The sequence below is a fragment of the Triturus cristatus genome, chromosome 12 (genome assembly GCF_964204655.1).
Source record: "Triturus cristatus chromosome 12, aTriCri1.1, whole genome shotgun sequence".
Taxonomy (NCBI): domain Eukaryota; kingdom Metazoa; phylum Chordata; class Amphibia; order Caudata; family Salamandridae; genus Triturus; species Triturus cristatus.
The window spans coordinates 490,069,423-490,096,552 of record NC_140595.1 but is presented as its reverse complement, the minus strand read 5'-3'; the positions used below and the strand labels follow the sequence as shown (position 1 = coordinate 490,096,552).

At 44.4% G+C, this 27,130-nt stretch overlaps 1 protein-coding gene across 2 annotated transcripts in view; it reads right to left on the bottom strand.

Annotated features, from left to right (window-relative positions):
* SS18L2 (SS18 like 2) overlaps window positions 1-27,130 on the bottom strand; it is an 88,545-nt gene that overhangs the window by 14,633 nt on the left and 46,782 nt on the right. For both annotated transcript variants that reach the window (XM_085637879.1, XM_085637880.1), the window contains exons 3-4: window positions 19,913-19,989; window positions 12,851-12,964 (exon numbers count right to left, since the gene is read on the bottom strand). In XM_085637879.1, coding sequence (XP_085494005.1) covers window positions 12,871-12,964; window positions 19,913-19,989 — 171 coding nt within the window. In that variant the 3' untranslated portion in view covers window positions 12,851-12,870. The remainder of the gene's footprint in view (window positions 1-12,850; window positions 12,965-19,912; window positions 19,990-27,130) is intronic.

The following is a 27,130-nucleotide window of genomic DNA, read 5'->3' as shown; positions in this document are numbered from 1 at the left end:
TCGATGCCAATGCGCAGTATCACCAAAAGAAGGAGTCACAACGGCTTGACTCCAAAAACTTCTTTGAACAAAAACAACTTGTAATCATACAAGCCCAACACTAGATGGGGGACGTATGCAAAGCATGTGCATCTATAGCCACACATGCCTCGAACAAGGGCATTCTGGGCCTTTCAAAAAACAGAGCCCCTGGCCCGGATGGAATACCACTTGACCTCTATGTAAATGACGAGAGAGTTGGGGCCTCTATTTGGACTGCTCTTTTTAACGCAGCGGTGAGGGCAGGTCCACCACAGTCATAGGCTTTATCAATATTTGTGCCCATCTTTAAAAAAGGGGGATAGAGATAGCCCTCATTGCTACAGGCCTATCTCCCTACATGACTCGGCACTAAAGATCGTGGGGCAAATTCTTCTGGATAGGCTTTCTGCATGAGCTGAGGAAAGAGAATATTATCTGAAGTTCAGTATGGCTTTCGGACAGGCAGGTCAACTGTTGATCAGTATTTGAATTTGTACCTGGTCCTAGGTAAATATACACTTGCACGCCCCTGTTCCATACATTTAAGATTTATGAACTCTCAGCCACATTTGACCGGGTCAATCGGTCAAAATTGTGTTGGGCCATGTTGAATATGTGGACATTGATTGCTTCTTAGAGACCTTCTCAGAGATACTGAGGCCTCAGTTCGATTTTCTAAATATCTACATCGCACACATCACTTTGGTATTAAAAGAGGGGTTTGGCAGGGTTGCATTTTGGCCCCTTTTCTGTTTAACTTGTACGTTAACAGTTTTAGAGAAAGCCCTGGTTGATGCAAAATTTGATTGTCTGCAAATGGGGTCACGCAGCCTAACAATGTTACTATACGCGGATGACGTAGTTCTTATTGCTAAAACAGCGAAGGGTCTGAAGTCCCTGTTTGGTCAAGAAAAGAAATCCTTTGTGATGGTTGTTGGTTCACACCCCTAATAAATCAATAAAGTTTAACATAGGACCCTGGACCCTTCCCAAGAGCAAGGTATTCACTTACTTGGGCATGCTGTTTTTTCTGCATTTTTCTGGCACCCTCTAATTAACACAAAAAAAGGAAGACTTTAACCGTGTGAACGCTGCAGTCTTTAGTTTTGCCTCAAGACTGAACAATAGACCAACAAGTGCCCTCCTGCAAGTATATAGTGCCAAAAGCATCTTGAACGTTATCTATGAGAGCGTAATCTGGGGATCTTTAACCGGGCTGAGCTGCAGATAGTGGAAAATAAGTTGAGGCAGCTCCTATGAGCCCCTCAAAGTACCCCTACCTTCTCAGTGCACGAGGAACTAGGAGCAGGATACTTAATGGACACAGTGGCCTTCTGTCCTCTCGCACTTCGGAAATACATTTGGTTAAGGCCTGACATCAAGCTTAGCAGGGAGATCTTAAAAGACTAACTCTTGATCACGCATTATATATTCCCTGGCTTAAGTACATTAGGGCATCCTTTCACAATTTGAGGAGGGGAGACCTATTTAACATGCCAGACGGGATACACAAAGCAGATTTTAAAAGGACAAAAGAGCACGTTTTAAAGCAGAGGCTCATTGATAGAGAAGGACTTGCTTTAGCTAAGCCCTGAGAACAACGTCAATTTATGTCAAAGATAGTGTCAACTGCAGAGCCATATCTTCTTGCTCTCAAAAGTAGGCATGACCGTTTTTTGCTAACTAGATTCTGTTTTGACTTACAGCACTTCTTGTTAGCTTATCCTCGGGGCAGAAATAGGTGCTATAAACTTACATCCTCCGGTTGAGACAATAGGTCCCCGCAAGATACTCTGCATTGCACTATATTTCGCAGTTTTCAAGAAATGCCAAGGAAAGTGTGAATCATCCCCATCCTGAAAAAAGCAAACTTCTCCCAAATCAGACGGGCCCTTAAGTTTTTACAAATGCTTTCGAGGGATACCATTTTTATTGTACTTTATTTTTTGAAAGTTGCTCCAAGACTGAAGAACAGCAGTGACAAGGAATTATATGAGGCGACTACCCCCTGTCAATACACACTATATTAGTTGTGTTTTTATCTGTATTTTATCTGATGTATTGTATATTTTATGTGCTTTTAGGTTTTTTTCTTCACTTAAAATCGAATGAAGCGAACGTTGATTGACTTTATAAATCACTACTAATCCCAGAGGGGTGACAATGTGCTTTATAAATCAGAAATATTTGCAAGACTCTAATCTTAAGAAATACACTTAAAAGAAAAGCAGCAAGAAAGCATGTAATCTTTTCAAGTATCAAAAACATGAAAGGGAAATAAAAATGATGAAAAGTCCTACTTTTAGGCTGACCGCTTTCATCTTGGTGGTCCTTCATATCTTTAGTAGGAATTGTGGTTGAGGATTCCATTATTCGACAAATTACTATGGCAGTGGCTTCATGTTTCTTCTACCTTTGGATTTTGCGAAAAGGTTATGGACTGCTGCAAAATTGTAATTTAGTCCTCAATTCCTTTAAGGATGGACTGCTGTGAATGCTCTTTATTTGGGTCTTCCAGCCCATTTACTGCAATGGTTTCAAACTACCCAAAATACAATAGCCAGACTTGTTCTGGTTCTGCTCATTTGCGCAGTAATATCAAATAATTTGATCTCCTTACACTGGCTACCCATAGCAAACATTCAATCCTTAAGGCCTTCTTTAATTCAAGAGTTACTTCTGTCAATCAGTCCAGATTTATAGAGCACGGCTAATCACCCGCGAGGGTATTCAAGGCACTATGAGCTCCGTCAAAAAGCCAGGTCTTGAGTCCCTTTCTGAATTCCGGGAGAGAAGATGATGTTCATGGGTGCAGGGGAAGGTCGTTCCAGGACTTGACGGCAATGTAGGAGAAGGACCATCTTCCACTGTAGTTTCTGTGAATGCATGGAGTGTGTGTCAGGAAGGCGGAGCATAGGTGTTTGGAGGGTTGGTGGAAGATCAGAGAGTGGTTGATGTATCGTGGTCCTTGGTCGTGGAGGGCGTGTCAGTATCTTGAATTGGAATCTTTTCTGGATGTGATACTTTCTACCTTGATCACTGTGTTCCACTTCTGCCAATCCATTTGTATTTCCATGTTCAACAAATCTACACTAGGAGGCTGACCATTTGACTTTTTGGGAGGCCAAACACTGGAACTTTCTTCCTCAAGGCCTACAGGGAGTTTAACATTCTCGTAAATGCCAAAATGTAAAGCTTTTATTTTCATAAAGGTCCACTGTTCTCCTAGTATCGTGGGTCATTGTAGAGATCAAGGAGACAGTAGAGCCCCAGAAAAAGACATTTAATGTCTGAGTTGTATTTGAATCTGCTGTTTGAGCCGAAGAGCCTCTATGCTTCTGAGGCTTTTGGCCCCTCCAGAATTGTTTGACGAAGAAACAATAGGATGAGGTCTTGAGCCTTGACAGTGAGGCAGGCAAGCTTGAAAAAGTTATTGACCATCTGTAAATAGACAAGTGACTGGATGCCATGGATCTGACTCAGGTGACCCTGCTTTCCTCACACAGCATCTCATGCCTGAGAGCCTATTCCAGGCCTATACCAGTAGGATGAGCCAGAACTTAATCCCTAAGACGACTCGTGAAAGAGAAGCGAAACGCATTGATTCTTGCCTCAATATGTAGACAGTGAAAGTACTAGAGTTATGTAGTCAAGCTTTCTGCAGCCAGCTATCAAACTCCCAGCTGCCTGCAGCAGAACTTTCATGAGGTCACACAGGTTTTTAGGAACTCTGATGACGCCGTTGTCCACAGGTGGTTCGTGACTAACTGCAGCAAGCGTGCCTTCAACAGCTAGTCATCAAGGTAGGGGAAAACTGGTGCACTCAACCTCCAAAAGGTGTGCAGAGACCAGTAATCACTTTCGCGAACACCCCTGGGGCACTGATTAGGCCAAAGGGGAGCATGGAAAAGTGAAAATGCTCTTGACCCACCTTGAACCACAGATAACATTTGTGGGACTACAGGACTGTTTATGAAAATAGACATCTGATAGAGTGTTCTAGCTGCAAATGCCTTACATTAGAATTACCCCCAGGCATCAAGATAGACCTGGAAAATGTTTTTGTTTGTACCCCTGCGCACCGGTAGGAGCCATCGATCAGCTCTGCGTGACACCGTCAGTGGCGTCCACGCTGGAAGTGACATGACCAGTGCCTATATAGGTGTCACCCCAGCGTGCAGATGTCAGTTCTTTTCTTTCTGTGCCAGTCAGCGCAGATCCGGAGAAGAGCTACCCTTTAGTCAATTTTTTACTAACTTTTTTGGACTTTGTCAAGTTTTTTTAGGTTTTCCTCCCGGTGTGGAAGGGATATCCTCTCGGAAGGCCAGCTCCAAGCCCTGCGGCACTTGTCACCGCTCAATGTCAGAACTGTATATCGTTTTCCTTTAGTGCCTTGAGGGCGACCCAGATCCGAAGGCCTACTCCAATTGCCGCGCCATGAAGTGAGGGCCTTGAGGGGACAAATCTCAAGCTCCTGGCAGCTCGACGCTGCAACAATCCAGATCCCAGTCGAGATGAAGGTCCTAGGAGTGGTGGCAGAGTCAGAGATCCTCGTCGCACTCAAAGTTTTATGGTCATTTGGGTAATTCCCGCCACAAGAAGAAGTCATCAAAGAGGTCTTCGGCTTCTCCTCGTCTATCAGCCAATAAGACATGGGTGCATCGACATTCAAGGCCTGGCTCCACGGTTAAGGCAGCGCCTGGGCCATCTACGCGCCCCTCATAGTTTACTGGAGCGACTCCCGCCAAATTGAGGGAGTTTTAGGAGGCTATGCACCTCATATTTGGGCGACCCATTCCCTCTGGCATGCCTTTGGGCCCTGCGTGTTTGGAAGGGACCCCTACGAGATGCACCCCGGCGGCTCCGGCCCAGTCGGGCCCCTTGGATCCACAGATGGATCTTGACCGGTGTCAATCATGCCACCTCGACCTTCCCCCAATCCTGTCCCCTATGCAGATGCTCCTGGTGCCGCCAGCACTCACCAGCGGCACCATCCCCATTATGATCCCAGACTCCAACACGGAGCCAGATGGGCAATGATCGATGCGGACTCCAGCACCAACTGGAGTCATGCCTTCAAGGCCTAAACCTGGTACCTATTCTTATGGGCGTGGACTTGGGGAGGAGTGGATACCTCTCCAGATACAGGGATGCTCTCTTCCCCCTACCGTGGCAGGGGCTCACATGAAGAGGATTGTGGTTCGCTGCCACCACCCAGTCCAGGGGACCCAACTTCCTCACGCAACACCCTACCCCAAAGAACTTGGTGGTCCAAGCCTCCATTTCCCATGTAAATGTTGCATTCTCAACCGCACCACTTGATTGAGAATCCAAGAAGCTGGACAACTTAGGCAAGATGAGGTTTTCTTCCATCACCCCGACACTGGTCCGTGAACAGAGGAGGATTGGGTCATACTCTCCCAGGCAGTTGCTGATAGAAGAGACGCAGTTAAGTTCACGATCCATTGTGGACTGGACTCCACCGGCTCGTGGGGGAGAGCGGTTTTGCCGATAGTGGCCTTATGGCTCTTAGTCTAGTTTAGATCGACTGACCTTTCTGCAGATGTACAAGCGTCGCTTATTGACATGCCCTTGGATGCCTCCCGTCTCTTCGGAGACCAGGCACATTCGGCACTGGAGCGTTTTAAGGACAGCAGGGCTATGGCCAAGTCATTTGGCCTTTTCACTGCCACTAGTCACCCACAATCTACATTTTGCTCCTTTTGGGGTCACAGAAGGGATTTCTGCCAGGTCTATAACCGCCCAGCCACTGTGGCGCGCAACCTTCACAGCCGCTGCGTGGCCGAGGACACTGTTCCCTCAGACCACGTGGGGCGAGCAGCAGGTGGTCGGGCCAGTCCACCACCCTTCCAGCAGCTGCAGCCTCCAAGCCCTTATAGTCTGCCCCTTTATCATGGGCGTCCAAAGGGTGGCAGGATCCACCTTCACCTGCACCACTAGTGGTCTACAACATCAAACCAATGGGTTCTGCAGATTGTGCAGAGGGGCTATTCCCTCTCTTTTGAGGCTACCCCATCACCCCTCCACCCATGCTACCTGCTTGCTGATGGAGGGCCATCTTCCTTTGCTACACTAGGAAGGGGCTACTCTCTTGGCCAAGGGAGCCATAGAGCGGGTGCGGATGCTAGAAGTAGACCGTGGTTGCTATTCCTGGTACTTTCTGGTGCGCAAAAAGGATGGAGGCCTTCATCCCACCCTAGACCTGCACCCACTCAATTTCTTCCTCAGAACGGAGAAGTTCAAGATGCACACACTTGCTCAGGTCGTTTGCCCTGGACCCGGGAGGCTGTATCATAGCGCTGGACTTGCAGGACGCTTACTTTCACATTCCTGTCCTGCCTGCCCACAGACGTTGGCTGCAGTTCACGGTAAACCACAGCACTTTCAGTGTAACGTGGCCCCTTTTGGCCTCACCAGCGCCCCTCGGTGTACACTAAGGTGATGGTGGTGGTTGCAGCTCATCTGCGGGGATTGGGTGCCAGTCTTTCCCCATCTCGATGGCTGGCTGTCAAAAACCAGCTGGCCCCAGGCTGCCCACCGGCTGCCCACCAGTGGATGCAGCATCCGGGGAATCTCTCCAACATGATCCAGATCTCGGAGGAATTACACAAGAGGAACTACACAAGATCCGCTGTGGTGCTTAACAAACCACGATTGGGTCAGCGGCAGACCACTCTCCCTTCACCAGCCAGATCTGACAGTAGTGACAAGTGTGTCACTCCTGGGATGGGGAGGCCATCTGAGAGAGGTGGAGATCAGAGGCATCTAGTCACCGGCGGAGTTTGGACTCTACATCAACCTTCTGGAGCTCCAGGCCATCTGGCTGGCATTTAAAGCCTTTCTGCTCGCTATCAAAGAAAGGCTAGTGCAGGTGTTCATGTATAACACCAGTGCCATGTGGTACTGCAACAAACAGGGTGGGTCGGGTTCTGAATCCTTAGTTAAGAGACTCTGTGGCTCTGGATATCAATGGAACATCAGGGCATTTACCTGGTGGTTCAAAACCTGGCAGGATCTTTGAACGCCAGGGTGAACAAACTCAGCTGCAGATGTCTAGCGGATCACAAATGGTGTCGCCATCCGGAGGTGGTGCAAGGTCTCTTTCAGCAGTGGGGATAGCCTTGGTTAGATCTTTTCACCACTGCCAAGAATGTGCAACAACAGCAGTTCTGCATGCAAGAGTTTCCAAGGCGACTCACTCCGAGGCACTTTGTCTTGAGAAGAGCTCAGGATTTCCACTCATACTACTCCTGCCCAGAGTACTCAAAAAGGTCAGGAACAACTGGGCCCAAGTTATCCTTGTGGCTCAGGACTGGGCTCTGAGACTTTGGTATTCTTAGCCGTCGAGCATGGCCATCAGTCTGCCGATCAGGCTGCCCCTTCGGGAGGACCTGCTGTTGCAGCAGCAGCAGGGAAGGGATCTCCACCCGACAGTTGACAGTCTTCGACCTTCCGCCCACAGTCGATGATGTTATTCTGGAAGCCAAACGTCCCTCCACCAAAAACAGTATATGCCTGCCATTGGGGAAAGTTTGTGGCATGGTGTGCAGGAAAGCAGGTTGAGCCCTTCTCTGCTCCCCTTACTCAGGTTAGTCTTGGTATGCTTTCTCTTGCCCAGCAGGGCTCTGCTAAGGGCACCTTAAAGGGTTATGTTTCTGCTATCTCAGCCTTTCTGCGGTTGCCTAACCAGCGATCCTTCTTCAAATCTCCTATTGTACATAGATTCTTGAAAGGTTTGCAACAGGTTTCATCCTTCTCACTTTATCATGCCTCACTGGGACCTTAATCTCATCTTGACATTCCTGGTGTGAACTCCCTTTGAACCCTTGCAAATGTATCCTCTCATGCTCCTTACCATAAATACTGCGTTTATGGTGTCAATGACATCTGCCCAGAGGGTCAGTAATCTTCAGGCTGTGTCATCCAAGCCTCCATTCTTGAAAATCTATCCAGAAAAGCTGGTTTTGTGAACTAGAACTTCTTTTCTGTCGAAAGTCGCCACTCCTTTTCATGTAAGCCAGTCCATCAGTGTGCCTACTTTTTATGCTCCACCACATCCCTCTAAGGAAGAGGAGCAACTTCACCGACTGGATCCAAAAAGAGCATTGTCATTCTACCTTGACCACACAAAATAGTTCCTGGTGGACGACCAACTCTTCGTGGAGTATATCAGAGGGCAGAAGGGAAAGGCTGTGCATAAGCAAAGCATCAACTGATGGAACGTGCTCTGCATTAAAATCTGCTAGGCACTGGCCAGAAGCAACCCTCTGAGGATTTGCGTGCTCATTTCACCAGAGACTCGGCTGCAACCACTGAGTTAGCAGGCGGAGTCCTGGTCCTGGACATCTGCCAGGTAGCAACATTGGCTTCCTTGCACACGTTCACAAAACACCACTGCCTGGACGAGTCCGGTCCATTGAGATGGGCACTCTGTCCGTTCAGTCCTGCAGAACCTTTTGATATGACATTGTTTCGCAGACCCGCCTCAGGGGAGTTATTGCTTGGGTCTCTTTTCTAAGCTAAGGAATCTGCGGATAAAATTCCATCATATGGACAAGTAACTTGCCTTCGGTAACGCCTTATCTGGTAGAGATTCTACCTAAAAGTAGATTCCTTACCGACCCAACCATCCTCCACGATCTGCAGATTAATTTTTAGGGACAGGGCTTCCCTTTCAAGGGCCTAGTTTTTCACACCAGTGGTCAGTGTTCATCATGGCTCCGCTCTCCTGACGTGGAAAGTTGTGAAAAGTAACTGATGTCAGTGTGCTGGGGTGGCACCTATATAGGTACCGTGCACGTTATTTATGACGTGGACGACTCCACACCGGGCCGATCGACCCCACCTGCTGGCACGAAGGGGTAATTCTCACAAGAATTTCTCCAGATCCAGTCTGACGCCAGAGGATAATTCTAAGGTAAGGAACCTGCGGCTAGATCAAGTCTCTACCAGATAAGGCGTTACCGAAAGTAAGTAACTTGTCCGTCTTGAAGGTCCAGCTTGCAATTCAGTCTCCTGGATCCAGGGCTGATAGAACCTAAGCCAATGTGAGCATCTTGAATTTGCCCCCCTTTTTTTTTTTTTTTTAGGAAGTTAAGAGTTCTCAAAAAGGATGAAGGACTCCGCCCTTCTTTGGCACCAAGAAATAACAAAAGTAATATCCTGTCCCTCTTTTAGATGCCAAAACTCGCTCTATGGCAACTTTGTCTATGAGCCTGGATTTCTCGTTGCAGATTGGACAAATGGTTCTCCGAAAGCTGCTCTGATGTGGGTGGAATATGGAGCGGCTAGGACAGCAATGGTATCCTTGAGAAACAATTTGGGGGACCCAGAACTCTGATGCAATGCTGAGCCGGCCATGGAAGTAATAACTTATCCTGGAGCCAACCTGGTGGTCATGTGTAGCTGAGGGCAAGTTGCTAAGCATCTTGGAAGCTGCAGCGGTGGGGGGTAGGGTTATAGGACTGAGCAGTACGCTGCCCAAGAGGGACTGGACGTTGTTAGCTGGCTCAAAGGCCTCAAAAGGACTAGGGCTCTTTTGCTGGAGTGCAGGGCTTCAGTGTTGTCTTTGTGTCAAACACCTTTCAAAGCACGGAAATATACAAAATTGCTGAGGACAGTGCTGCACGGTTGCAGAAAGGCTGCAGGAATTCCCTGTGGCCCTGCTTGCTTTGAAGCGTTCCAGGGCAGAGTATGATTTGACTCAGAAGAGCCAGGTGCCATCAAATGGCATACCCATTAATGAAGCTTAAGACGTCCCATCAACGCATGGTGCCAAAGCACTACACTGGTACTGACTGCCCTTCCTAAGCAGTCAGTAGTTTACAGCCCAGAGGGAGCCAGGAGAGTGCCATAGATCCGCAGCATGGCAACTTTGAAAGCCTCTAGCTTTCAATGACTGACCCAGGAACTCCGATTGGATTGGGATCAGTTGTGAAATCGGGTCCTCAGTAGGACATCAGGACAGAAATGCACTTTGACGTCCCCCACAACTTCACATAGTAAGAACAGCATGACGAAGAAAAATTCTGTTTCATCTTCTTAGACGCACCTGAGGATTTCGAATGCAAGGAGGATCTTTCGCAGGAACCACCTCAAGAGAGGGTGCAGGTGTGCAATATCAATTTAGATTGGAAGCGGGTCTTGCGCACCGTTCTTCGGTGTTCACCAATGTAGAGTTTCCTAGTTCGCCTTGGAGTTTATTGGGCATAGTCAGAGGCCTTTCAGTCATGCGACATCCTTAGACACTAGAGGAATACCTTATGGGGGTCAGTAGCATACATCTGTGTAGCACCAGCGCCTTGAAACCCTCACAGGTGAGTAGGTGCACTTTATAACACACTTATTGATTGATCTGTGACCGTTCATATCCCTCTGTAGTTGTTGGTGGGGAAATGTCCCTAGCACACTGAAAATTCATTTTGGAACAAAAAGCTCATCAGAGAAGAGGTAAAAGTTTGTGGACAAGTTCTGGATCTGTGCCCAAAAGCGTGGAAAGAAAGGAACAGACGTTATTGCACAGTGGTAGCTCTTATAAGTGCTCCAATGTCACATTTGGGGCAGATTGAAGCAGACACAGAACATGCCACCACCTGCTGGTGAGTGGGAGTAGTGCTGAGAAAGATCTTCTGATTGTTCTACATTCTGTCCATCAATAGTTCTTTTTAGGTCTCGCCTGACCCAGCGCATGCGCTGGACTGGCAAGACATTTTGTGAGGGCTCCAAAAAGTGCTACCAGGCCAGCCTAGAGCTACAGTGCATGTGCGCGGGCTTTACCGCGATTATTTTCACTTGCGCGGCCGCTTTGATGTTTGATCGCGATCACTTTCGCGGCCGCTTTGATGTTCTCCGTGAGGCTTCAATAGATTGCAGCAGTTAAAACAAGCATTGGCATAGCCAATAGGTCTCGCTTTTGGGACCTTTATAAGTGTTTAGTTATGCAACTGTTGCATGGCTAAACACTTATATGGTCCCAAAGGCGAGACCTATTGGCTATGCCAATGCTTGTTGCATTTGTCACCCCGAGTGGGACGGGTATGCTCAGACGTGAGTCCCGTGCTCTCCATGCCACTGGAATCAAGCTATCTTGGCTGAAGAGGGGTGAAACCTCGAAACCAGTCCTAGGATGCTTGTTTCCAGTCCAGGGAGGACCTGGCCTGGCAGTTCGGGCTGGACTGTTCCCATTGGGCACAGGGTCAAGACTGATTTGCATATGGCTGGGTCCAAACTGGAATGGCATGGTGAGCAAAAAAACGATGGATTTAGGCCCAGATCTCTGTACTGGGGTGAATGTATGACAGTGTTCTGCATTCTGTCCATGAATAGTTCTTTTTGTTCTTTGTGCTGAGAAAGATCTCCAGGTCGAGTGTCATCGGGGAGTATTCACAAGGTGAGGAATTTGTGATCAGAAGTATCCATCTGAAGAGCATGCCCATAAGAATGAGACAAAGTATTTTAAAAGCTAAGTGAAAGATGAAAATATTTATAAACATGCCCCTTTAAAAAGAGGTGAAACAAAATCGAATGGCATCCAGCAAAAAAGTGCAGGGAAGGTGAGCTAAAGAATAAGCTATCTAGTTGTAGAACATGGTAATAAATCTAAAGACTCGTTGGCATTTGATATAACCTTGAAGACACGTTTGTATTGTGAAATGGCACTTGTTCAGAATCAGCATAGGGACAATTATAATAATTGTTTTGTCTGAGTCATAAATCGCTTAGAAGGAACATTACAAGAAAGTATGTATGGAACATATCTGGCTACGGCTTGGATGGAGGTATGTGTGACGGTCCAGAACTGGCAGAGGAATATCCTTTAATTGCAAAGGCAAATTTTCAAACAACTGTTGAAGAAAGCATTTTTTATCTGTGATATGTTTTGCCAACACAGCTAAGTGATCAAGTACCTCTATTATTACCTCAATAAATAATAGGCATAGTTTAAGCCAGAGTTGTTCCGACTGCTTCTTTGACATTGATCAGAAACAGCTTTTTGATGATTTCGGATGAATCCCATTTCCCCCAAAAAAGTTTCAAGAACTCTGACAGACACACAGGGTTGTCCCTGAAACAATTTAGGGTGATCCTGGTCTCCAGTCAGGGGTGCGATCCCTGTAAAGAAAGGCTTTAACAACTGCCAGTCAATGGGACACATGATTAAATTATAGCTAGGGCTCCCAGTTTTATGGTATTTATTTTGCCATTTCCACCTGTATTTGTCCATATTTATTTTTGGCCATCCTATTGGTATTTATCCAGATTTGTTTTGAGGTTTCATAATAAATGGAGTCAAAAGTTGTATATTTCTACATTGATTTAACTGATAAACATGGACTCATACTTTGATGCCTGTCGCATTTTTAGCCAATTCTGGAGCCAAATATAGAAAAACCATATTCCCACAGATAAATATTAGCGATATACTACAAATATATTCAACAAAATGTATGTATTTAAGGAACTCTTAACCTGTTTTTTTAAATCCCTATGCGGATTATCTGCTCAGCTGTTGTCCTGGAATTCACAAAAAAGCATGGAGAGTCACTCACAAGAAGCACAATATTAAGTATTTTTTCCTCTTTTAAAAATAGACAGGAAACGCATTGTTTTCTGTGTGTATATATCTGAAAAATGAGTAAAAACGGAAAACTGGGAGGCGTAATTATAGCTTGTAAGTTAGATAGGCAGTTGCCTGACTCCAATTTCGTTTACTATGGAGTTAAACCATTTCCCAGTATGATATATACCTTCCCTAACCACACGTATAGTCAAAAATGCATAATGGAACGGACACAAAATAAAAACTTACTGTGCCAAGTATTTTCTGTATTAATCCCCGGAGACACTTTTTGGTAGCGTACCCGGACTAGTATCTGCTATCGTAGCCAAATAAACAAGGTTTCTGTGCAGAATCTGCTGGTACCTACAAAAATAGAAACAAAGTTATGTAACAATCCAAACTAAAGAATTGTGTTTTTTCCATTATATAAAGAGCAAAGAATATGCGAGAACGATACGCAAAAATGTTTTATTTTTCATGCAACGTTACCATGGTTAACAACGACCCTACTGGTCTATGATGGCACAAACAGGGTAGAAAATAATGGGATGGTATATATCCCAAGTTGTTTTGAAGTAAATTCCCCTTAATAATCATTTGAGAATGTTCTACCCTCACCATTGTGTTAAGAGCTGGTGCCCTAACACCCGAGTTGATCTCTTACCCCTAAAGTATTTTCTATTGTACATTACTCAAGGTTTCCCACGGCATTCTAGCTGTAGAGAAGGCCTCTGCTGCAGACTCGTATGGTAGTCTACCAAATTAAATATTCTTTAATCTTTTTTAATATGGACCTTACTTGTAAATTACCATTTGGTACATTATAAAGTCTTATAAGGGAAAAAGCTAAATTTTCACAAAGATAATGTAGGTGGAAAGAGGATGCATTGGAAAACATGGAGTCCTCCAACATTTAGTGATGCAGCGCTACTGTATACTGAAGTACTGCATTTTATTATTCATTTTAAAGCACTGCTGAGGAAGGCAGGCTGTTTCAAATCAGTGCTTGATTTTGTTTTCTCATTAGATCTCTACAGCAGCACACAAAACAATTGGCTATAGCAGACAGTTTTTAGGTGTAGTGTTAGTCAGGACCTTCTGATTTCACTAACTTTTTTATGTCGTATGCTAATTTACAGTAGCTTCCATCCTGCCCTCTTCATCCACTGGTCTGTTGTGTCATTCACATTTTTAGTCCGACCAATGGAGCACACCGCATGGGGCAATGGTCAGCCAAACTTCAGCCATTGGCTAACTTTACTCTGAGTGACAGCATTCTGCTCTTTCACAAAAAACTCCTCTGCACACAATGCAGTTCCATTCAGTACCAGGGATTGCTACAATGCATGCTTTTTTAGACCCAATTATTATTTTATTTTTTTGTAGTTTTAGCCAATGTTTTTATTTTTTTAAACAACAACGACCCAGCAGTTGGCACAATAATAAAGTTTTAAAAATATTTAAAAAAAAAACAGTGCAAAAAATAACTGACAGGCAGAAGGCTTGCACCCAATGCCAGATCTGGCTTTGCCAATGCTGTTTTTTAGGTCTCGCCTGACCTAGCACTTGCGCTGTCTGGCCAGACCTTAAGTAAGAATGGCTTCAAAAAATGCTACCGCCGGCTACAGCATGCAGTGCATGTGCGCGGGCTTGAGCAGAGGCGCCATATGGCGGGATTACTGCTGCGTGCACACCACTCGCGCACATGCGCTGCAAGCTGTGGCTGGCGGTAGCATTTCCCCCTCCCCCCCCATGTAAATTGGAACGCAACAAATCGGTTTGTGGCTCAACCGAATCAGACCACAGTGGGCAGAACCAGTCGCACTTCATTTGCCGATCGCTTTATTCAGGCACTAACCTGTGGGTATGAAACATTTGCCGGGACAGTAGTTGTGTTGCAATTGGAAAAAAGCTAAATGCTGCTGCAAAATATGCCGTAGTTCAATTAATCTCACTCACCCCATCACTGCGCAATGACAGTGGCACTGGTGGTTGCTTTGAAGCGGTCTTATTGGGCAGTGACTCTTCGAGTTCCTGTGAGTTGGAACCGCATTGGATTGTTAGAAGGGTGAACTTTCCGTAATGGTGGTTTATGTCCTCTGAAAGCCCCATGTACCGATAAGTAAATTTGTGTTTTTTAGTTCTAACCACTGCGTCAGAAGCGGTTTCAAGCATACACCCAATAATATATAGTGTATTGATGTCAGGGTGTTTGGGCAATCCTGTTTTTAGCCTTACAGATTACATACATTTTGACTGGTATCGACGGAAAAGTGACCAAGGGAAAGGAGTCCTGGGCAAGCAAAGCCTTTACTTTACGGTCTCGGAAATGGAAGCGCTGAAACTAGTTTGCTGCTTTTCCTGAAGCCCACACTGCAACTTGTCAAGTTTGATCCGATCAGAAACTCCGTTTGAAAGATACAGTTTGTGATGATACTTTTCACTCCACGAAGGTAGCTCATGTTTTTTTAATAGGCATATTAAGTATTACTGGGGGAGGGAAGAAGATGTATCCTTTAAACTTGCTCTGAATTAATTAGCATTTTTCATACATTTTGTTAATAATCTGCTGGCTAGCATTCTTCCATAACGTTTTTTTTTTACGTAGCTTATTCTTGGGAGAATGTATGCAGTTTTGGGGAGGGTGGGGTTTATTAAAAAGGTTTTACACTTCACATATTTGAAGAAAAAGGGCTTTGAGATCATCAGCTTTATTGTGGTCTGTGCAGAAGGTATCAGAATGCAAGCCTCTGTAACAGGTACTAAGCAGTCCATTTCTGCGGCTATGATTTGTGTATTTCTTACATAGTATTTTAGGAACTTGAGGTTGCAGAAGAAGAATTCTCCCTAAAAGAAAAAGTGTTGGTTTCTGTTGAAACCTTGCTTAATTTTGTGTTAATGATATTTCCTCCTTGACACTTGAAATAAGCAGGTTATCTGAGATGCATCCTAGGTGGAACTTTGGACTCGATCCTGTAGTACTTAGCAAGGTCTTGGTAATTGAGGTTGGTTGAGAAAATGGGGCGTTAATGTTTTCATTTGACCCATTGATTTCCCGTTTTGTAGACAATCGTACTTGCTGAGATGAATAATACCTGGGTTCATATAAAACCAGGTTACGGTGCGTATGTGTTCAGTATTCATTCAGCAGATTCACTTAAAACACTGGTTTGGACTGGTGTTTCAAAGTGTGTTTTTTTTTTTTTATTATCCAGTTAGGTACATGTATTATATGCTATAGACTGCTCGACAACTTGAAGCCATCTTGCGTCCACCTACTGTAAAGCTAATGTTGTCCCTGGGTGATATACAGTTAAATACTAAAGTTTAGGAGCCTGTGGAGTAGTTACTGGCTCTTGTAGTATTCTAATTTAGGTTGTTCGTTAGAGCTGTTGAGGCAGCTGAGCTAGTAGATGGGATCTTTCTAGTTGTCATTTTATATTGGTCTGTGCTCTAATTTTGCAACTGGAGTTTTTATTGAAGGGAACAAACACGTGCCTCCCCAGACCGGTCTCCGCCACATCTTTTGCGAGGTACTCCGAGCCTTGCCGCTTAAATGGAGTTTCTGGGCGTTTAGGCTTTTGGGGGCTCTGATTGGCTTGACTCTGTCCCGCACCGCACACAAACTACTTACACACACACACACACACACACATCCATACCCGACTTCTGTGCACTGACTGTACCTACAAACTACTTCCACAAACACACACAAATACATAACTGACTTCTGTACATTGACTGTGTCTACAAACTACTTACACACACACACACACACACACATCCATACCAGACTTCTGTGCACGGACTGTGTCTACAAACTACTTCCACACACATCCATACCTGCACACTCATCTATGCGGTACCAACATCGCTATACTCAAACAAGAGGGAATCACAGTAAAAGTGCCTTGAATACACAGATCACCACGCTACTAACCTCGCCCTGTCTACTGACCTCGCTATGTCACACCCACACTACAAACACCGGAGCTCCACGCACACTCTTCACGCCAGTACAACTCAAGCTACAGTGAAACTTCCCAGCACGCCACCCCTGGGTGTGGAGAGGAATCAGTGTTGCATAAAGATGAGCATAAGAGGCACTTGCGTCGCACTAGCAGCCCCAGAGGTTCACACTACAGAGCAGCAACAGTCACAAGTCCTAAAAATGCATAGTTGCACACCACAATTAACAGTATGTATTCAATTACGTGCAGGACCCACCTCACACAAACGCATTGGCTCAAAATACCAAACAACTCAAGAAGGGCCCACGTCCTTGGTCAGGAGCATATGTGTTCCGAACACTCACATATGTACAAGGCGTGCAGGACATTAGTGTCCTAATTCCTAAACACAAAATGGCACAGAATTGTTAAGATATGGTTGAGCCATTGACTACTTGAGACTGAAGTGTGACTCTGGCTCAGCTCGAAGTCCTGTTGGGGCCTTGAGCCGAGCTTTTATATGGCTTCTGCCTGCCTTCCTCCCTCTATCCCCGATGTGGCCTTGAGGCTAGGACTGGGGTCACAGGTTCGAGTCTCTCTACCCACCTCTCTCGATCTCTATACACACCTCTCTCTCTCTACCTCCAAGTGGCAGCCGAAGCACTGCTTGCCCTTTTTACATAAAAAAAAAAAAAAAACTTGGCATAGCCAATAGGTATCGCCTTTGGGGCCTTATAAGTGTTTAACCATGCAACAGTTAATGTTGTTGCACCAGGATATTGTGCTGCATAACTAAATACTTATAAGGTCCCAAAAGCGAGACCTATTGGCTATGCCAATGCTTGCTCTGTGTTATCATGGAGCTCCTATACGCATGCCAAGCTAGTCATTAGAATGCTGAATTACACTGGAGCAGGCCATGCTGCCTCCGAGAGCCTTCCTCTTCCTTTGAAATGTAGAAGGGACTTCTTTGTACAAACTCTATAGACCTTGAAGCACACTACACTCAAAATATACACTAAAGACTATGCAACCCATTTCCTGCATTTATAGCAGGCAGGGCAGCCAGCCACAGTGGGCACAGAGTATTAAAACATGAAAAATCTGTATATTCTGGAAAATAATTTAATTATGATGGTTTTGCTGAGTTTTTTCCCCCAAAAGAAAAGGAATTTTTATTGCTTTTAGAAGCTCAAAATATGCTTTGAAACCAGCACAATGGGGGGTTATTTCGGCCCAGCATCGGACTGCAAGGGATAATACTGCAATCTGTGAAACGAGTTATTGCCTACACACTGCTCCACTGATATTTAATAAAACAAACTTTTCATAAAATTCGTCACACATACATATAAATGCTCATTTTAGGTTTGTCATCAATTCTCAGTACATGCCAACGTGTACTCCGCCTTTCCGATAGGAATAGAATGGGACATAAAAACAGGAACAATCGGCTGACTTTTAGAGCCAATAATGTGTGCATTGCAATCCTAACGGAACCCCCCTTGTCTGTCCATCTTCCCATTTCTGAAAACGGAAATCCTTCCATGAACTAAATACATGGTGAAAAAAATAAGAGCAAGAGGCAGAAGGATGCCAGGCATGCCACAACAGCAATATTGTCAAGGAGGGATGGGCAATGCAAATGAGGCATTGAAGTTGGGCATCATAGGACCAGATGCTTTGTTCACAGAACTACTGAATCTACCCGGCAATTGACTACCTAGGAATGCTCTTCCTTTTGGAAAAAAGCTGCTTCCTTCAAAGATTTGATAACTTTTGGCAAGTAGATTCATACCTTCGGTCTCCAGACTGCGAAAACGACGGCTGGAAATTATTCGTAAGCTTTGTTTGCTAGAACAGGTTGTCTTCTTGTAGTGCTCTATATTTTTTTGTGACAACCTCAACTTTGTCACTCTACAGCTTTTCCACAAAATTAGTTATCTATAGACAATTAGAGTGGGAGGCGCACACAGCAAACATGGCCACTAATCAACTGTAAAAAAAAAAAAAAGAAAAGAAAAAAAGACTCGAAGAAATAACATTTAGGTTCTGCACCTTAGAGAAATGTCAGCTTTCACTCTCAAGACATTGTTAGGTCTCGCCTGACCCAGCGCATGCGCTGGTCTGGCGAGACTTATTGAGAGGGCTCCAAAAAGTGCTACCAGGCCAGCCTAGAGCCACAGTGCATGTGCGAGGGCGCGCGCGCCACGCTTTACCGCCATTACTTTCGGTTTCGCGGCCGCACGGCCGCTTTGATGTTTGATCGTGATCACTTTCACGGCCGCACTGCCGCTTTGCATAGCCAATAGGTCTTGCTTTTGGGACCTTATAAGTATTTAGTTATGCAACTGTTGCATGGCTAAACACTTATAAGGTCCCAAAGACGAGACCTATTGGCTATGCCAATGCTTTTTTTGTAGGTCTCGCCTGACCCAGGGCATGCGCTGGTCTGGCGAGACTTATTGAGAGGGCTCCAAAAAGTGCTACCAGGCCAGCCTAGAGCTACAGTGCATGTGCGCGGGCGCCACTTTTACCGCAATTACTTTCACTTTAGCGGCCGCTTTGATGTTTGATCGCGATCACTTTAACTTTTGCGGCCGCTTGGCATAGCCAATAGGTCTCGCTTTTGGGACCTTATAAGTGTTTAGGTATGCAACTGTTGCATGGCTAAACAAATATAAGGTCCCAAAGGCGAGACCTATTGGCTATGCCATTGCTTGTTTTATCTTGTTCGAATCCAGCCAGTTTTGAGACTAAGGAAGGGATTTGTGAAGCAGTAATAAGCACAAGTTAGTTCAAAGCTCTCAAGAATAAGCAAAAAAACATAAGTTTCTTACTAAATATTCAACCAGACGAGCCCGTTGCATTTTAACAAAAAGCTAGACTAGGACCAGAATTTCTTTACATTGAAACTTTTACAACTTTGGCAGGTTGAATGTGAATACCCCCAACAACACTGGTTAGGACTGTATACCTTTGTGGGCACGAACTAAAGCCTCACAGAAGTAACATCTGAACATCTTCACTGAATAAAGATGATAACCATTGGCTTTGTCGATGTTAATTTTTCATTTTGTCTGGTTGTACCAGAGAACAGTTTACTTTGGATACTCTCAGCCAGTTGTAACATATTAACATGTGAACTACACCAAAGTCATAAATGCTTCCTCAAAAACAAGTTGAGCATATTTTCGGCTCCAGGGGATACTTTAAATTTCCTCCCTACACTCCTTGACTTTTGAATGCAAGTTACCCATTTCAGAATGTTAAGAACCACGAAAAAAAGCTCAGTAGATGATAGATAAGACTTTAGATAAGAAGCAAAAGAAAAGCATTGAATTCTAAAGCAGTTACTTACTGAGCGCACTGGACTGCTCTTCCCTTATTTTGATATTCAACAATGCACCGTATCAGCTGATCATTTTCTTCGAGCAACTGAAAAAAGTAATTAGGCGTGTTATCATTTCAATTTGCAGAGTTCCTACATGTATGGATAAATTAGATTTTTTGTCAAGCTGCACCATACAGAATTACACAGAATCACTGCGATCTGCACAGAAGACTATTCTCCGATAGAAAGAACATGATGGTTGGATGTTTTGCTAATACAATGCAAATGTTATGCTTTACTTTCCCCATAAAGATCCCCGCTGTACCATTACCTTCTATTTTTTAAACTGCTTGAGGAAAGAATAAAAAATCTTTTTTTTTTACAAATAAACAAATACATTTAATTAGTGTTATGCTGGATTCTTTGTCATTCATTTGATCATTTTCTCTAAAGGCAGTGGGCTGTTTCTAAATGCCACATGCTAGATATATATATGAAATATAAGTATGTTTAAGGTTTTAGAGCCAGATTGCCCAAAAAATCTTATCCTTGTAAGCCTACATGTAGCTTGAACCTGGAGTAGGTTTTTCATATTTTTGGTATTCCTAAATAATTCCATAAGAACAACTCGAAAGTTACGGCTGTGCATTCCAGGAGTAGTCACATGTTAATATAGGTTATGTAACCAGGGATTACGACCAGGTGGGTTCCAGTTAGCGTGGGCCATAGCGGCACTGCACTTAACTTACTATTTTAGTTACTATACAATGCTTCAAGAATACGTTTTTATGGAATGTATGTGCTGGAGACTCAGAGCTTTGATGAACTAATCATGTGGCTGGGAGACACAGGTAATCACAGTAACATGTTCAGGCTGGTTTGGATGGGTTCCAAAAACAAAGTGATGGATGGAATACTTGAATTAATCTCAGCCACTGGCAATCACTCAGGCCGCATCCCAATTCATTGTTTTTCAACCATCATGCCAACTCAGTTTGACCTAGTCATATGCAAACCAGTCTGGACTCTGCTCCAATTGAAACAATCCAGCCCGATCTGCTAGGCCAGGTCCTCTCTGAAACGGAACACAAGCAACCCAGGACCGGTTTTGTCTTTATTAGGACTCATCAGCTAGGCATTCTTGGTTCCAGTGGCACAGTGAGCATGGACCCACATCTGGGCATACCCGTCATACTTAAGACAGGTGAAACTGGGTAGTTTGAGGGAGTAGCTGGGGAGAGGATGATGTTAGGACAGCTGTGCTGTCACAAGTTCCTTGATAGAGGACATTCGATCAGAAAACTAAGTCAATACTAGCAGTCATCTTAAAGCACTCCCCAGGGCCCCATTACACTTAATAAGGGAGAAATGCCGGGCGTCTTGCGAGACATGCCTCACCTGGGTGAGTCACCTGTTCGGTGGTAAGTTGCTGCTGGTGGGCAGAGGGCTCCAGAGGCTTGGGCTTCAGAGTGGGAATCCAGGATCAATAAACGCAGTACACTCAAAGAGGCTTGCTGCTACGTAGTGATAGCAGGTTGCAGATAGGATGGATGAATGAATGAATGAATGAATGAATGAATGAATGAATACAAAGTGTCACTATAGAAATCCAGCATACCATAGTACCAAAAAGGGCAAGAGGCCAAATCCGTCTGAGGAAGGTTGCCACCAAATTGTGATATACATCATCTCTCAATTGACACTCTAAAGAGAAAATCAAATGATCTAACTTAGCACAGAAATACTGCAGCAGGAGGGCGCAAGAACAAAAGGAGGAGAACCGTTCCATGGGAAGAGAAGTCGAGTGACAAATTAATTAAGCTTTGGGACCCCCAGGGACCCCTTTAGTTGTGGAAAGGTTTATACTAACTGGGACATGGTAAAAACTAGCTTAATAGGTGAAAATATTAGAAAACCTCCAGAAGTTGAATATGGCTACAGTTTAAACAAGCACTGGCAAAGCCACTAGGTCGCTCCTATGCGAGAGCTATTGACTTTGGCAATGTATTTTAGTCATGTTGTACACCAGTGTGGCTGCTGTTCAGCAAGGCTAAAAGTTAGTGGCGTGGGGTAGATTGGAGTAGGGTAGATTGGGGTAGAGTGAAATGGGGTGGATTGGGGTAGAGAGGAATGGGAGGGAGAGTGGGGTGGAGTCGGGTAGATTGGACTTGATCGGAGTAGGGTGGGGTAGACTGGAACGGGTAGATTAAATTGAGGTATATTGGGGTGGAGTGAGGTACATTAAGGTGGAGTAGCCTAGAGTGGAGTGAGGTAGATAGAGTAAAGTGGAGTGAAATATATTGGGGTAGATTGGGGAAGAGTAGGGTGGATTGGGGTAGACTGGAGTGGGGTTGAGGGACTGGATTATAGTAGGGTAGATTGGCATGGAGTGGGGGTAGACTAGGGTAGTTTGGAGTGGGGTAGATGGGAATGGGTTGAGCGGGGTAGGTACAGTGAAGTAGATAAGATTGGGTAGATTGGAAAAGGGTACACTGGAGTTGGATAGACTGAATTGGGGTGGAGTATATTGGGTGGAGAGGAGTACATTGAAGTGGACTGGACTGGGGTAGATTTGAGTGACGTGTGGTAGATTGGAGTAGAGTGGTGTAGTTTGAGGTAGTGAAGTGGTGTGGGTTGTAGTAGGGTAGATTAGGTTGGGGTAGATTCGGTGGATTAGAGTAGGTCTGACTAGGTGAATTAGAGCAGGGATGACTGGAGTGGGGTAAATTGGAATGGGATAGTTTGAAGTGGGGTGGGTTGGTGTGGGGTACATTGGAGTGGAATGGATAGGGGTAGATTGGAGTGAGGTAGATTAACGTGAGTTAAATTGGGGAGGGTAGATTGGGGCTGGGTGGGGTCGATTGGAGTGGGGTAGATTGGAGTAATTGGATTTGGGTACAGTGGAGTATGGAAGAATGGGGTAGACTGGGTGGATTGGAGTGGGGTGGATTGGAGTGGGGTAGATTGGAGTGGGGTTGGATAGATTACAGTGGAGCTTGGAGTGGGGTAAAGTGTACCGGGGTAAACTGGAGTGGAGTCCGGTAGATTGAAGTGGAGTGAGACTGGAGTGGAGTGGTTTGGACTGGGGGAGAGTGAAGTGGGGAATATTGGAGTAAAGTACACTGAAGTTGGATAGATTGGGGTGGGGTAGATTAGAGTGGAGAGGAGTTGGATAGAGTGGAGAGGAGTTGGATAGGTTGCAGTGGAGTTTGGAGTGGGGTAAATTGGAATGAAGTGGGGTAAACTGGACTGGGGTAGATTGGAGTGGGATAGACTGGAGTGGAGTTAGGTAGTGGTGCTGGGACCCTTGGCTGTGCCTGGCTTTACTGCTCCTACCTCTGTGGTTCAGAAACGTATTGGCTCCAAAGACCTCCGAAGTACCGGGGTTAACCTGCCAACCCAATCCAAGGTGCGTTGCTGCTGAGCTGAAGATTTATTTTTCCCATGCTCCGAGATGTTTCGCAATAGCAAATCCTCTGCGGCGAGACCTCACCGAGACGTGGAGCCCTCTTTGGCTACAGTCTTGCCATGTTGCAGGAATCCAAGCTCCAAAAATTTGACTGAGTGCAAACAAAGAAAACTTGACTGGGAGAAGGTGGCAAAAGTATTTGGCTGGCAAGGTACCTTCATTGGGTGCGAAAATCGAATTTCTTAGACTCTGAGCCTTCCCACCAACTGCATCATCCTGACCATGTCCAATAGCAATCCAACCTCGCCGAGCACTCCTAACCTACAAACAGCGCTCTTGCTCCACTGAAGTTTTTGGACTTCCATTTTTGAGACAAAGTACAAAGGTAAATCCTCTGCCCTGTCGAAGCTGGTCCTTGTATCCAACCTGTGCCTTCTTGCGATCGGCCTCAATTCACACCTAGGTCCCAGTTTATAGTGACCATTTGACTGTGGTTGGATCAGAATGGTTTTTGAAACCATTTTTATTTACAACTTTAAAAAGTCCCATCTGTGTTTCCCCTTACTGGATTGCCGTCGTTTTGGTATCATTTTATTTAATAAAATATACCCCTTTTTTTTTTTTATTTGGTTTGAAATTTTTATTGTGTTGTGACTCTTTAGACACTGCAGAAATGATCTACACATTGCTTCGAAGTGAAGTTTGTCTGGTCTGTGCCATAGCTACCAAGGGGGTGAACGCAGGTTAATTTAGTGACTTTAGTAGTTCACCTTGACAAGTGCTGTGTACGTTATTTAAGGGGAGTAGTCACCCTCTTATTTAATAACCCGATTTCTTATAACGTCTATGTACTTGACCAAAGTTAATTTCCAACCGCATCGAATGAGAGAACATGCTTGCAAAAAGCTTCTTAACAAGCACAAACTTGCATTTATGGTGAGAAGAATCACCTATTTAGGCAGAAATTCCCACCCAGCAACACCCATTACAGTAAACGGATTGGCTCATACATAAACATCACGCCAAACTTGTGTAATATTACATGTAAAACAGATTTTTAGAAGTGTAAATTCCCGTTTCACAACCACCAACCTGAGTTTACACTCCTAAAATAAAGATAAACTTATCAAAAGATAAACTCGGATCCGCAATCATCTTCGTGAATCGGGCCCAATTATTTAGCATAACCTGTTTGCATAAATGGGTTTACAGACTATGCAAAGAAACAAACCGTCCGGTCCATAGTACAAGTTACAAAGTTTTATTTGCCTTGGAATCGTGTGAAAGCCTAATTTCTGCTTGCTTGCCAATGTACGGGCCAAAAATATGAAGGAAGCAATGAGTGGGAACAGTAAGCAAAGCACCTCCGTAAAGCGTTGGTTTGTAGTATCAGGGACACACTTTTTGTGCACAACCAAGAAAAAGGCCCTTAGTAGGAATTCAGTCACTCAATAAATAGATGAATAATGGGTTCCCCATTGTACAGATCCAACATTTCACATTTCTTGCTTTACTAACTTCCAAAAACAGTAATTTGTATAAATGACATCTATAAAAATCTGTACTATGTGGGAATTATTGAAGCTGCAATATCAAAGAGGCAGTCTTTTTTATTTATCATTAATTAACACGGTACTGAAACGTCAAGTGCCCTTGTATATATGCATGTCAGGGCGGGGAACCTTAGATGTTTTGGGGAAAGACTCTTGAGAGGGGTGCATTCCCGAAAGAAGAATACAATGAAACATGGAAAACGGCCGCACCCAATGCTCTTTTCCGAGAAACAGGAATCAATAACGAGAGTAAGGTCCAGACTGAAATAGCAGACAAGAGCCTCGAACTTCAGGAATGAAATGCATACTAAGCAAAAACACAGATGACCTAGGTGTCAAAAAAGAACAATTTCAAGTATTAAATACAGTCTGACCCTACAAAACATGATAAGCCGACAAACAACTACACGAAAGAACAAAATTAACAAACTATAGCAGCACGAGGCTTGGCTAGACTGAAAGCTTCTTGTCTTAACTAAAAAGTGATTGCTATTTTCTAAGGTAGGACACCACGCTAGGACGCAAGTGCAAGAAGGAAATCACTGGAACACATTAGCGATCAGTTTGCACTTTTCTTGCTGCATGATAATCACTTTACTGAAACCCTTTCACGCCACATGAGCATTAAGAGAAGACTAGGAAGAAAGAGAAGGATTAGATTAACAATTACTACAGTGACATTTTGCATTTGTAATATTTATTTAGTATGACACTATGGATCCTGGAGGGGCTAATATTTTGGATAGTAAAGGAGCATTTCTTCGAACATTTTGGAAGTGACAGTTACTGTTGGTTGTATTTTTTTTCCTATGAACATGTTTAACCCCCGCCCCCCCAAAAACAAGCATTTGCAATGCAATAGGTCTCGCATTTGCGAGACTTTGAGCTACTGGCAATGTAAATGACAATGCCTTTTATTTATGTTTTCAAAACCAACACATAGATAAAAGGCGCAGTCATTTACAATGCCGGTAGCTCAAAGTGTTGGTTTTGAAAACATAAATAAAAGGCATTGTCATTTACAATGCAGGTAGCACAAAGTGTTGGTTTTGAAAACATAAATAAAAGGCATTGTCATTTACAATGCCAGTAGCTTAAACTCGCGTAAATGCGAGACCTATTGCATTGCAAATGCTTGTTTAATACAATGCACCCTGCCCTTTGAGTCTCTGGGACCTCTTAGGGGTGACCTACAACTAAGATAAAGGAAGGTTTAGGCCAGGCAAAACGTTTGTTTTGCCATGTCGAAGCTGCGCTACAGGCTATAGTGGCAGTCCTCAGGCATGTTTTAAAGGGCTACTTCAGTGGGTTGCACAAGGAGTGCTGCTGGTTCCCTAGTTGCATTTAATTTAAAGGCCTTGGCTACCTGTAATAGAATTTACTAAGGGCTTACAAGTAAATGAAATGTCCCAATAGGCTGTAGACCAATTTTACCATACTTGAAGGGGGGAGCACAGGCACTTTATCACTGTTTGGCAATGAAAAGGTGCACATAGTTCTAAAGCCAACAAAAGCAAATCCAGCAAAACAAGATGGGTGAAGGCAGATTTTGAGGGAATACCATGCCAAGCATGTAAAGTCTAACTGGTTTGCCATTTCTAGACTTTAATAGTTGCCTAACATGAGAGTTCCAGGGAATTTGCACCGGAAGCATTCTAGAATTTTGGTTTACATGCATTATACCATGGCTAAATATTATTGAAGCTCAAGGCTATATTATTAGTTCGTGATGTCTCAAAATTATGTGAATTATGGCAGTGTACTACATTTTTTCTCGGGCCTAATTTTTTTGTTTGTATAGCAGGAGATTATAAGGCAGGGTTTGTGGAGAAATGTGTTCAAGAGGTGCACTGCTATGAACCCAGCCATTCTGCTGTTTCCTATTCTCTCCCTCGAGTACATGGCATTTTCCCTTTCCCACGGTCGTGTAAACCTGTTCTGTAAGGTGTTTCGAGAGGAAAGAGTCTTTAATAAATGCATAATTATGCATATCAAAATCACTGCATAAACTTGAGATTACAAGTAATTGTGGTCAGTGGTTCTGCAAACAGGCTAACACGAAAAGAAGTGCGTGTGCCATTGTGAAGGGGTTTCTCGCGGTTTGGAACACGCACCAGATGTCATAGGAAGGAATCTAGCTTCTGAGACACATGGGAGGTAGCAGAAGAGCATGGATTCGAGGACAGCATATTGTGCGCTGCTCCATGCAGTTGTCAAGATAATCATGAGGAAGAAACAGAATGCGAAGGCACGAGGTCTTCAAATGAGCGACGTGCTCGGAAA